The following is a 13791-nucleotide window of genomic DNA, read 5'->3' as shown; positions in this document are numbered from 1 at the left end:
ACCATCTATTACTAAATTGATTACAGCTTTAGCTACTGCTGCCCTTCCTCCTCACCCTTTAACCATCTGTGCAGATTCTGCCCAATTTAAAAAACGTCTACTGAGGAACAGGCTAAACACATCTTCAGTGCTCTAGCTCTTAAAGATATGAAAGCACCACCGCCTCTCTAAAAAGACAACACCAAATGATATCTTAAAAGTCATGCATGTGACTTCAGACAAAAAGTACCCTTTCACAAGCAGAAAAAAAGAGAACCAAGTATTTTATTACTTGGAAATCCCACAACCTACCAGTGAGCAAACATGAAAATACTGATACCCAGCTATTCTTTTAAAACATTAAAAGAAGTCAAGGGTCATCTAGCCTGTAACACAACCTGAAACATTTTACTACCATTTTAACTATTCAAAAATGAAGTAAAGAACTATTTGAAGTAATCATCACAGCCCTCTGCTTTTTATTCTGGGACAATTAATGAACAAGAATTCACAAAGAGTCAATCAACTCCTTGCAGAGATTTATCACGGATTACAAACCGATTTGATTAGTTAAGCCTAGCTCTTTCAGAAGATGGGCTGAGCAGCAATGTAAATATTTGACAACATGCATAGTAGCTGCCTTTGCTACTAGTTCTGTTTATTTCTGTTTGCCTCTTGCTATCACAACTCAGGTGATTAAAATTTGATCTCACTAAAAACACCGTGTTCAAATCATTGCTCAGTCATAAACAAGTTGGCAAGTTCTTCAATCTTCCAAGCCATGACTTGGGAGTAAGTCCTGTGCTCTTGCACTTGGGGTGAACAGAATATTTCCTGGTTTGATGAAGACACAATTTGCCACCAAATTAACAAATTGTAGTTTGAGTGAGTCCTCTAAACTAGGATCAAACTGAGGTTTGCAGACCATAGTTTGCCAATTTGGAATTAAACAGCAAAGTGTGATTTAATCAAAGCCGAAAATATTACATTAAGCCTAGAAATGCAGATCATGGCCATTTTCCCATGTCTCACTGTAAACGCTTTAAAAGCAGCAGTTGGAACACAATATATTTTTCAATTACCTTAGCCTTTTTACTTTAAAATAAAAATATCCTAGCGTGTTTTAAATTCTCTTTTACTGTAAGCTCCCTTGGAGACTGTTAAGAAGAATATAAATATTTTAAATAAGCCAAACTTTTCCTGCCTCCAATATGTTGTTCAATTCTTGAACAATTAGAATGGATGGGAACTGGGTGACAGCTAGTATTCCCACAAACTACTGTAAAAGCACAATGAGCCTCAATGAAGACAATAGAGAACAAATGGACTATTGTTTATCATTCTAACCAGCTAATCATTCATTGCAATTAGGATTTTATACAGATGCTTTCTATCATGTGCCTAAGAGAAGTGTTCTCTCAGAATTGCTTCTTGTTGCTATACTGTTTTAAATGCCTGTTAAAAACTTTATACCCAGAAATGTAATTTAGTTGCACAAGCTTGATTTAAAATTCTGGCTGACGTTACTGATGTATGTTTTACAATCGTTTTATATTATTTTATGTGTTATCACTTAAGAGCTCTTCCAAAGCATGGTATAGGTATTCTAAAAATAAAATAAAGGCTAGAAACATTTCCCAAAGAGAGTAGCCTTGTTTGATATGAAGATCAATTTCAGAGCCGGTATGAAGGGTAAAGGAGTTGGATGTGGAACAAATACCTGCCAAGTTATCAACCTGCGATGTATGAAAACAGGGACATTTCTAGTAAATCATGATGGAAGACACAGATCCACCAGAACCGCCTCTTTCCATATGAGCCTAACTGGAACCTTATTTTATCTTCTGAGGTCCAGAGGATGGCAACAAAAGAACAGGCCTTCTCTGCAGCGGCTCCCCATTTGTGGAATGCTCTCCCCAGGGAAGTTTGCCTGGGACCTTCATTATACACCTTTAGGTGCCAAGCAAAAACGTTCCTTTTTTTAAACCAGGCCATTGGTTGACCCGATTTACATCCTATGCCTTTTTAAAATGTGTGTTGTTGTTTTTGGCGGGGGAGGGGGGCTATTGGGTTGTTCTTTTTATTTTTATTAGGTGTTTTGTCGTTTTACATCTTGATTTTATTCTAATAATAACCTTAGTCTTCTTATTTTCAACTACATGGTTAGGATAAGAAAGGTTAAGCTATCTGTGACACAGCAGCTGAGACAAAAAGGGATATCCTCAAGTTAATTGCTAAGTATTTAACCTGACAGGGCTATGTTATGACATATTTTGAAAACAATCATGCTTACCAAGTGGTAAAAGGAGTGTAACCGCAGTTTAATTTATCTTATGGTAAGGCAGCACAGGGTCTTGACTCCCTGAACCTGCAATACACAGGTTAACAGCACTGTGTGGCTGTCTAGCCACAACCTTGTTTTGAATCCACTCATCCATGGGTCAGTGAAGGCTATATTTGCCTTGGAAATACAGAGAACAACACTGAACACATGGTTCCGATGAATTAAGATATTTTTACTTATAGAACATTACTATGATTATTTATTTTCTTTATTTATCATCCAACTTTCCTCCAACAAGCTCAAGGCAGCATCCGTAGCTCGTGCCACTTCATTCCATCCTCTCAATAACCCTGTGAAATAGGTTAGGCTGAAAGGACGGTGACTGGAGGGTGGAGGAAAAACTAAGTCAAATAACCTGATATGAGAAATCAGCAAAGAGCCTACGAGGGGGAAGAGACATTGGAGGTCACCTAGTTCAACCTTCCTGCACAAAGTAGAACGTAACTGATAGATACCATCCAGCCTCTGCTTTAATATCTCCGGAGAAGGTAAAGAGGAATGGTAAAGGACCCCTGGGCAGCTAATTCGACTATGGGGTGAGGCGCTCATCTCTGCTTAGTTTCAGGCCAAAGGGGGTTTGGCGTTTGTCTGTGGACAGCTTTTCTAGGACATGTGGCCAGAATGACTAAACCACTTCTGGCACAAAGGGGCACTGTGATGAGTGCCAGAGCGCACGGAAATGCCATTTATCTTCCCACCATAGTGGTACCTATTTATCTACTCGCGCTGGTATGCTTTTGAACTGCCAGGAGCTGGGACAGAGCAGCAGAAGGACAGCCCACCAGCTCTGAAGAAGTCTGCTGCTTTACTGAGCTGCTCTTGCTGTTAGGATGTTTCTCCTAATGTTGAGCCAAAATCTGCTTCCCTGCAAATACCATCTTATCACAACCAGATGATCATAAACAATGATTAAAAGCTTAGAAAATAAAGCTGTGCATACAGCTGCTTTCTTGCAGTCAGGAAAACTGTAGAACAGGGTCATTCCAGGACCTTGGTACTATCCACTTTTACAACCTTACAGTGGCAGCAGCAATAAACAGCCATCGTGAAGCTGAGGCTCCACTGCTTTGGCCACCTCATGAGAAGAGAAGACCCTGATGTTGGGAAAGATGGAGGGCACAAGGAGAAGGCGATGACAGAGGACAAGATGGTTGGACAGTGTTCTCGAAGCTACGAACATGAGTTTGACCAAACTGCGGGAGGCAGTGGAAGACAGGAGTGCCCGGCGTGCTCTGGTCCAGGGGGTCACGAAGAGTCGGACACAACTAAACAACAATAGAGTCCATGAAAGGTCCATGTATGCCACATACTCTGTTCCCCATTTGTTAACTCGCAATGCAGCTGAATAGCTTCACACTGTAACTGCCCTACTGGGCTTGATCTATGTACTATCCAGCAATAACCTTGCAAACAAGTCCACTAAAATAACATGCCTAGATTTCATTAGAGCACACATACCTACAACACTTCATTCACTACAATATGTTGAATCCTGCATTTCTGCTACTGCATGCAGTGTACTATACAGAACCAACAAGGTTTCAATCTACATTGGGAACTTTCTTTTTAAAGATTGAGGCTAGGGATTGACAAGGAAGTAGTAAAAATAAGGGTAAGAGGCTTAAATGTAAACTGACAGGGAATAGAATTAAGAGACAGACGTTTTTGCACGGAAACAACTGTTAGTTGTTTTAGGTAAGTGTCTGATGACATTCGGACCATCTATTTATTCATTTAAATCTAACTAAACATCTCTCAACTCTATCTCCAAATAAACTTTTTAAAAGGAGCAGATGCCACAGCTAACTATTGTTCCTTATATTTTACTGCATCTTAAGGGCTTGTTTACATTTTATATTTCTGCTCAGGAAAGTTTCATTTCATTAAATGTGCCCCCTTAGTTTTATCCCACTGTCAGCATTTATTTATTTATTTATTTATTTATTTATGTATTGCAGTCTCCAGTATTACAAAACCCTCAAAAATAGAAAAGTTGGAACTAGATCATGTAAGCAAACAATTCCTACTCCAGCAGCTAATTTTCTTCATGCAGAATAATATTCTGCTTTACACTTCAGATCTATACAGTATAAGCACCTGACATACCAGCCCTGTGCATCACTTTGTGTGGCACCTCACAGCTCTGGCTTTCTAACAGAAGAGTGTAAGGGGCAAAAGCTGGTGAAAGGACTAGATGCCACCGATCTTCTCAAAGGTGCTAAATAAAAGCTGTTTCCAGCCTTACTTCACAATTGGCAGCACTAATGACAGCTGACGTTTTAAATATGGAGAAGGGATTGGGGTGAGTATGCAACATTATTGCCTGTCCCAAACAGCATGGAGAATGGAAAAACGTAAGCAATTATTGATTATGAAGGGATGAGAACAGACAGGAATGGATTTTAAACTGTACTGCATTGTGCTGTGAACCACAAGTGCTAAACCACAGCCGAGCTTCTTAAGAAAGCAGAATAACTGAAGTCAGACAATCTACATCTCCAGCCTGAATACAGCAAGTTTACTTTTAAGCAAGCATGCTCAGGGCTTACAGCTGTAGGCTCGTTTAATTTGTTTCTAAGCTTCTGAGGCCATGTGCCATATTCCCATTTTGAATTAAGAGCATGAGCTATGAACCGGAAAGTCCCCCGATCAAATCACAGCTCAGCCAGCTCAACTCACTAGGTGGCCTTAGGCAAGCCACTCTCTCTCAGCTTCACCCCTCATCAGTAATAGGGCAATAATACTTCTAGCCCAACTTACAGGGTTGATGGCCTTACTGAGAATGTATCTGAGCACTTGGAGGAAAGAAGGACGGTTGGCTTTTATCCAAAGAAATATGATTTGTAGTACTTGAAAAATAGTATTACATTTCTCAAATATTATTTTTAGCCAGGTTTTTAAAAATCCCTTAAAAATCAAGTATACCACAACAAATATATGATTGGTTCTACTATCTTCACAATGTCCACAGTATTCTTAACACGAAAAGATGTAGTACAACATTCCAGCTGAGGAAATCTAGTCTGTACACCCTATTATTCACAGCTTACACCCTACTATTCACAACTTAATGCTGACCCATCCCAAAATCACTCTGCAGGTCCACAGGCAGACGTTTGAACCCAGGCCCCCACAGGTGAAGAGGAGAAGAGGAGGTTAAGGGGTGATATGATAGCCATGTTCAAATATATAAAAGGATGTCACATAGAGGAGGGAGAAAGGTTGTTTTCTGCTGCTCCAGAGAAGCGGACACGGAGCAATGGATCCAAACTACAAGAAAGAAGATTCCACCTAAACATTAGGAAGAACTTCCTGACAGTAAGAGCTGTTCGACAGTGGAATTTGCTGCCAAGGAGTGTGGTGGAGTCTCCTTCTTTGGAGGTCTTTAAGCAGAGGCTTGACAACCATATGTCAGGAGTGCTCTGATGGTGTTTCCTGCTTGGCAGGGGGTTGGACTCGATGACCCTTGTGGTCTCTTCCAACTCTATGATTCTATGATTCTATGATTCTAGGTTTCACATCCAGAAATCTTTCAACTTAATCCTTTTCTGCTAGCAAACCTGTTTCAAACACCACAAATTTTGCAAACAGTTGTATCAGAATCAAGTTTGCAGCCACAGATGGTAACATCTGAATTCATCTAACAATGGAGATTAAGACGTTTCACAATGATGACTCATAGTATTTGTATTTATAATAAACACTTCTAGACATAGTCACATGTCAAATGATACAAAATAAACACTGTACTTCCATTCACTGAATTCCACACCCCCCCCTTTCTTGGCTATTTGACTATTCATCTGGGTTCATCTGCATTCTGTTTATCCCACATAGTCCAGTTTGACAGCTTGTTCTCATTTAGACAGACCTGTAAATACTTAATCTACTTTGAATTATTCTACCCATCCTAAATACAGGCTGCCACAATTGGGCTCCATTTGCTTGTGTAAGCGTACTATGAAATTGGCAGTTACCAGGCCGTCAAGCCCATATTTAGAGTGGAATTTTCAACCGTACAACGAACAAATACACATTCATGCGACAGCATTTTTTGCAGAGTGAAGGAGGTTCTACCCAGTCCCCAGGCTCCAAGTCTTCACTATCCCACAATAAAAGAGTGTCCTGCTTTTCCAATTCCTCACAGATCCCTGGGTCCAGCTCTACCGGTGCCCACCCTAGATGCCACCCTTGAAATGCTGCCATCTATTCTCCAGCAGGTTCTCCCAGCCTACAGGCGCTCATGAAATACCCTCTTAAGTCGGGGTAGGGGGAGAACAGGGAAGCGTTCCAGATGGTGGACTATTCCACTGTGGGGGTTTTCCTATTCCTCGGGGACTCCCTAATTCTCCAGGGATCAAGACCATTATTCACCACCACCCATTATGCTTTCAAAATTATTTTGAATCATTTCGATTTGTGGAGGAGGGAGTGGCAGTTGGACACCACATTTCACACTCATACGGTAGAAAAGAAGGAAACTTTACAGTCCTCAGCTGAACCAAAGCCTTCGCGTGTGCAACTGCTCATATTAATCATTTGTCAGCCAAAGCTCTCCTTCTCCCCTCGATCAAGTTTAGATTGTAAGGCTCCTTGGGGCAGGGACCTGCCTTTTGCTCCTCTCTCTCTGGACAGACAACCAAACTGAGGGTGCTATGTTGCCATCTTGGGGGTCCCTTTGAACAGAAAGGCAGGTTAGAACAGCTGTCACATGGAAGAAGGAACAAACTTGTTTTTTCCTGCCCTGCTGGAGGGTAGGATTCGAACAAATGGCTTCAGGTTACCAGAAAGGAGATTCTGATCCAACATCAGGAAAAACTTTCCGACAGTAAAAGCTATTTGACAGTGGAACGGTCCCCGTCAGGAGGTTGTGGACTCTCTTTCCTTGCAGATTTTTAAGCAGAGGTTGGATGGCCACATGTCATATATGATCTAGCTGAGATTCCTGAATTGCAGGGGGTTGGACTAGATGACCCTTGGTGTTCCGTCCAACTCTACAATTCTATGATTCTAAGTGTTTTTAATAAATCTAGTATCTAAGCTACACAAACATTTTTCCCCATTCTACTTTTGCAGGATCATTTTCTCATTTTCTGTGATCCCAGAAGTATAATATTTCATAAATAACACCACATAATACATTCAACACCACTTTGGCATCCAGTGCAGGTGGTTTGTAATATACAAATGCTTGTATTACAGATACAAAATCCACCCATAAGCGGCCCACAACTTATGCTTATTTACTCAGAGATCAGTCTACTGACTTCAGATGAGGCTTACTCCCCAGTAAGTGTTTTGAAGACTGCAATCATAACACCACCTATCTGAAATTAACCTCAATACTGGTAACTGCATTTATTTGCAAACATCCCAATTCATGCAAACTGGCATGAAACAATTCACTAATCCACACAATTTTTGTGGAATAGCAGGGCAATGTTTACTTAGAATCAAGTCCCAGGGAGATCAATTGGGCATACTCCCCAGTAAATGGGGATAGGGTTCTAGCAGCCTTACTAGGGTGGTCTACAGGTATGGCTGTGCATTTGACCAGCACTGCGAAGCATCCTTGGCTCTTGGGGCTCACCAACACACACACAACCCAACTAGGAAGGAAGGAAGGCAGCCTTCGCCTTGCTCTGGTTAGAGTTACAAAGCAGCCTTTCTGGCATCGTGGTTAAGGGTGTCGGATGAAGACCTGGGAGGCCAGGGTACAAATCCCTACTCAGTGATGCTCAATGAGTGACCTTAGGTGCCAGTCACTCTCAGTCCGACCCCCCTCACAGGATTGTTCTGAGGATAAAATTGGGAAGGGGAGAACTCTATGCACCACACTGAGCTCCTAGGAGGAAGCATAGAATTGTAGGATTGGAAAGGACCTCAAGGGGCATCTAGTCCAACCCGATGCAATACCGCTAAATAATCCCTGGCAAATGACCACCCAACCTCTGCGTAAAAACCTCCAGGGAAACAGAACCCAGCACCTTCTAAGAGAGTCCATTCTACTGTCGAACAGCTCTTACCATCAGAAAGTCCTTCCTAATGTTTTTGCTCCATGTTCCATGTGACCCCTTCAGATACTTGAAGATGGCTATCATATGTCCTCTCTGTCTACTCTCCCTCAGGCTAAACATACTCAACTCCCTTAACCGTTCTTACAAGGCTTGGTTTCCAGACCCTTGATCATCTCGGTCACCTTCCTTTGCACATGTTGCAGCTTGTCAACAACCTTCTTAAACTGTGGTGGCCAGAACTGGACATGTTACTCCAGGTGGGGTCTGACCGAGGTTGAATAGAGAAGGACTATAACTTCCCTTGATCTGGACACTGTAACTTCTCTTGATGCAGCCTAGAATCACATTAGCTTTTTTGGCTGCTGCATCCCACTGGAAAGAAAGGATAGAAAAACTGAGAGAGCCAGTGGGTTGCAGTAGTTAAGGAGTGTCAGACTAGGACCTGGGAGAGACCAGGGTTCAAATCCCCACTCGGCCATGAAGTTCACTGGGTGGCCTTGGATGCCAGCCAGCCACTGCCTCTCTCTGCCCAACCCACCCCCCACTGGGATGTTTTGGGGGTTAACTGAAGAGGCGGAGAAGGGAAAAACAATACACACTGCCCTTGAGTCACAGAATCATAGACTTCTAAAGCTGGAAGGGGTCCCGAGGATCATCTAGTCCAACCCCCTGCAATGCAGGAATCTTTTGCCCAATGTGGGACTCAAACCCACAACCCTGCGATTAAGAATCATAGAATTGTAGAGTTGTAAGGGACACAAGGGCCATCTAGTCCAACCCCCCCCCCTGCAATGCAGTAATCTTTTGCCCAGCATGGGACTCAAACCCACAATCCTGAGATTAAGGATCATGGAATTGTAGAGTTGTAAAGGACGCAAGGGCCATCTAGTCCAACCCCCCCCCCCGCAATGCAGGAATCTTTTGCCCAACGTGGGGCTCAAACCAATGACCCTGACCCCCGACTGACCTATCATGAAACCCACGGAGGAAAAATACGGGATATATTTGTAACAACGGATCCCAATCTGTGGCGCAGAGAACAGGTGGAGCCAAATCCAGAATAACCAACGACGCATGGGACGAAGACCTGGGTTCGAGTCCCGTCCCCCCACTCAGCTCACTGAGTGTCACGGGGGGGGGGCAACCACTGCCTCTCTCAGCCTAGCCCACCTCACAGGGGCGTTGTGGAGATGGCAGGAGGAGGGCGGGGAGAGGACACCGTCGGATTAAAAGGCGGGATATGAACGCGACCAACGAAGCAGTCCAGCCAATAAAATAAATAAGTAGAGGGGCGCAGAGAGGGCCATTTGGGCCAGAGCCCCTGGAGGAGACCCTCTTGCCCCCCCTAAACACTGAGGGGTGTGGGGAGCACCCCTTGCCCCCCCCAAACACTGAGGGGTGGGGGAGCACCCCTTGCCCCGAAACACTGAGGGATGGAGGGAACACCCCTTGCCCCCCAAACACGGAGGGGTGGGGGGAACACCCCTTGCCCACCAAACACTGAGGGGTGGGGGGAGACCCTTTGCCACCCCCAAACACTGAGGGGTGGAGGGAACACCCCTTGCCCCCCCCAAACACTGTGGGGTGGGGGAGCACCCCTTGCCCCCCAAACACTGAGGGGTGGGAGTGCACTCTTTGCCCCCCCAAACACATAGGGGTGGAAGGAACACCCCTTGCCCCCCCAAACACTGAGGGGTGGGGGAGCACCCCTCGCCCCCCCCAAACACTAAGGAATGGGGGGAGCACCCATTGCCCCCCTCCCGCCCCCAGAGGCGCTTGGGGGCTCCTCCTCCCACATATTCGGGGGCGCAGCCCTCCCTCTCCCCCCCGCCCCGCTTCCCCTCTCCTCACCGGCCTGCGTGGTGTCGCTGAGGTCGTGGCTGGCGGCGCTGCCCCGCGGGTAGTCCCTCAGCTTCCTGCCGCTCAGGCTGAGGGCGCCGCTGGCCGCCGCCTCCTCCAGCGCCCGCTCCAACGAGCGCGTCCACGACGACGGGCCTGCCGAAGAGGCAGCAGCGCCGCCGCCTCCGCCGCCCCCCGAACCCAGGCCTCCTCCTCCTCCTCCCCCCGGCATGAGCGCCCCGGAGACCCCGCCGGAGCAGCCGCTGCTTCCTCCGCCCGCGCCGCCGCCCTCCGAAGCCGCCGCCGCCGCCAGCAGCGCGGCCGCCATTTCCCCCACCCCCCGCGCTCTCCTCCCTCAGGAGCCCCGCCAAGCTGCGCATGCTCCGCGGAAGCCGCCGGCCGGGGGAAAGGGGGGGAGGCGGGCCGGGCGGAAGCGCGCGATGAGGGCGACACGGAAGGGGAACGCGCCTGCGCGGAGGAAGAACCCGGGTGGCTGCAGGGAAAGCGGCGGGGCGAGGGACAAGGGCGTCTTTCGAGTTAGACCGGAACCTGGAGGGTTTTCCTCTCTTTCTGCTGAACTACAACTCCCGTCATGCCGCGCTGGGGCTGATGGGAATTGGAGTCCCACAAGATCATTTCTCTGGCTTTTAAGTTATTTTTTTAAAGCAGTTTTTGTACTGAGTTTCCATGCTGTAAACCTACCCAGTGATGGGCGGCAAGCAAATAAATAAATAAAAAATATTTTTTTAAAAAATTAAATAAATAGCTAAAGGCCATGGCAATTCCATGCAATCATAAAGTAAGTTAAGTAAATAAAAAGATCTACAGGTTGCCAACTTCTGACGCACCTTTTCGCCCCCATGACTGAAGTGGTGTATTATTTTGAACAATGCAAATAGTTGTGTCATTTGGGGTTTTTTTGTGTTTGCGTCTATCGTTCATTTATTGCAATGCATAAAATATTGTTTATTTTTGTAAACCATCTTTCCACCTGTTATGACATAGTCATAACAACCAATAATTAAAATAACCACCAATAATTAAAATGCCAAAAACAAAAAATCTGAATGCAGCAGACAATAATATTGGAACTTTAAAGAATTCCTTATTTCCAGTTATGTCCCAGGGCAAACAAGTGCATCTTCGATCAACGACAGAACCTGGTCAATGGGGGAGTCCAACCAAACTTTCCCAGTGGGGCACCACCACCAAGAAAGCCCTACTTTGCATGAACTACGCCCACTATGACAATAAAGATATTATTATTATTATTATTATTATTATTATTATTATTATTATTATTATTATTATCAGTGGCACTACAAAGAGGACCTCCCCACTGATCCAGTGGCGTAGCGTGGGTTGTCAGCACCCGGGGCAAGGCAAGTAATTTGCGCCCCCCCCCCCCACTGCACTGTCCCTCCCCAGATAGTCCCTCACTCTCTCTCCGCACCGCACCGCACGCCTGGCACCCTCCCCTCCACAGTGGGCGGCGACCCGGCGGCTCGGATCGGATTCGCACAGCCAGCACTGCAGTGAGAGTGAGTGAGCCAGGTAGGGGCAGAGAGCTGTGAGTGCACCCCCCCCCCCAGATGTTGCGCCCGGTGCGGCCGGCCCCCTCTGCACCCCCCACGCTACGCCACTGCACTGATCTCAAAGCATGAGCCGGCAGTTGAGGGGAATATATCAAAAAGCCGCAGCTATTCCAACCCTGACACCCTTATCCAGAAAACTGTATCTACAGTTAAAGGTAAAGGTACCCCTGCCTGTACAGGCCAGTCGTGTCCGACTCTAGGGTTGTGCGCCCATCTCACTTGAGAGGCCGGGGGCCAGCGCTGTCCGGAGACACTTCCGGGTCACGTGGCCAGCGTGACGAAGCTGCTCTGGCGAGCCGGCACCAGAGCAGCACGCGGAAACGCCGTTTACCTTTCCGCTATAAAGCGGTACCTATTTATCTACTTGCACTTAAGTGCTTTCGAACTGCTAGGTGGGCAGGAGCTGGGACTGAAAGACGGGAGCTCACCCCGCTGCGGGGATTTGAACCGCCGACCATTCGATCGGCAAGTCCTAGGCACTGAGGTTTTACCCACAGCGCCACCCGCGTCCCTGTATCTTATGGTTACTGTGAATAAAAAGCCCTGTAATCATAAGGCTTATACCACTTAACCTGAGTGGTATAAAATGTGACAAGAATGGCACAGCTGCATCCCTTTGCATTACTAGGTCAGCAGGATTTAATTGAATAAGGGAAGCAAACCAATGGCAAGATCTGCCAGGATGAGCCGCTTAGGATGCAGATCTCTGGCTCAGCCTGCATTAAGCCCCCAACCTTCACTCTGCTGAAAATACTTCTGCATACTGTAACTTGCTCAGCTGACTGGGACGAGGTCCGAGTGGTCAGACCAGAGAGAATCCCTAAACCCACTCATCTTCGTCAAGGGACTTGTGGACATCAGTATTTTCTTTTTTATATATATATATTTTATTAAGATTTTTACATAAAAAAAAGGAAAAATACAAAAAAACAACAAACAAATAAAAACAATTCAATTTTCATAATGTTTCTTGCATTTGCTTATTTCCCGGACCTCCCCACACCTCCCCTCTCTGTATTCCAGTTCAATTATTTATTCAGCAAATCCCTTCCCTCTACCTTATCCTTATCTTGATCTTTATATATTATACCTTTAGTTTTTTGTCTATTAACCTTCCATCTTTCCATATTCCTTCATCCCATTATTACTAATAACCCTTTAATCTCAATCCAACATCATTCTAACATTCATTAATTTTATAGTGTTTCTGTAAATAGTCTTTAAATTTCTTCCAATCTTCTTCCACCAACTCTTTTCCCTGGTTTCGGATTCTGCCGGTCATTTCTGCAAACTCCATGTAGTCCATCACCTTCATCTGCCATTCTTCCAAAGTGGGTAATTCTTGTGTCTTCCAGTACTTCGCGATGAGTATTCTTGCTGCTGTTGTAGCGTACATAAAGAAAGTTCTATCCTTCTTCAACACCAATTGGCCGACCATGCCCAGGAGAAAGGCCTCTGGTTTCTTCGGGAAGGTATATTTAAACACCTTTTTCATTTCATTATAGATCATCTCCCAGAATGCCTTAATCATTGGGCACGTCCACCAAAGGTGAAAGAATGTACCTTCAATTTCTTTACATTTCCAACATTTGTTATCGGGCAAAGTGGACATCAGTATTTTCAAGGCTTGCTTTCCCTCTGCCAAGGTCAGGCAGCAGCAGCAAACCTACCTTATTGAAGAAGAAGAAGAAGAGTTTGGATTTGATATCCCGCCTTTCACTCCCTTTAAGGAGTCTCAAAGCGGCTAACATTCTCCTTTCCCTTCCTCCCCCACAACAAACACTCTGTGAGGGGAGTGGGGCTGAGAGACTTCAGAGAAGTCACCAGATTACGAGTCCACCGCTCTTAACCACTACACCACACTGGGTCACAATTGCATCTGAATGTCACCCTCCAACTGGGATTCAACTCTGCATTAGCTTTAATAAAGCAATAACGGGATTAATCCCCCCCCCCAAAGGCCTAAACCTGTATGCTAACCCCTGCACAACCTTGCCCCTTAGCCTTTTCTCATGAT

At 45.5% G+C, this 13791-nt stretch overlaps 2 protein-coding genes across 3 annotated transcripts in view; one reads left to right on the top strand and one right to left on the bottom strand.

Annotated features, from left to right (window-relative positions):
- The window catches only part of HTR2B (5-hydroxytryptamine receptor 2B), a 178364-nt gene extending 174750 nt beyond the window's left edge, over nucleotides 1-3614 (top strand). Inside the window, exon 5 of the transcript XR_014511740.1 lies at nucleotides 3605-3614. The gene's annotated coding sequence lies outside the window, so the exon portion shown is untranslated. The remainder of the gene's footprint in view (nucleotides 1-3604) is intronic.
- Nucleotides 1-10507, bottom strand: part of LRCH3 (leucine rich repeats and calponin homology domain containing 3) — a gene marked incomplete at its 5' end in the record, with an annotated part of 80368 nt that extends 69861 nt beyond the window's left edge. For both annotated transcript variants that reach the window (XM_083442053.1, XM_083442054.1), the window contains one exon: nucleotides 10192-10507. In XM_083442053.1, coding sequence (XP_083298179.1) covers nucleotides 10192-10507 — 316 coding nt within the window. The remainder of the gene's footprint in view (nucleotides 1-10191) is intronic.
- Between the last annotated feature and the right edge of the window lie 3284 nt (nucleotides 10508-13791).

Source organism: Podarcis tiliguerta (assembly GCF_965153285.1).
Source record: "Podarcis tiliguerta genome assembly, chromosome: 5".
NCBI classification, from domain to species: Eukaryota; Metazoa; Chordata; class Lepidosauria; order Squamata; family Lacertidae; genus Podarcis; species Podarcis tiliguerta.
Note: the sequence above shows the minus strand (reverse complement) of the source record. Positions and strands in the feature narration are given on the sequence as shown.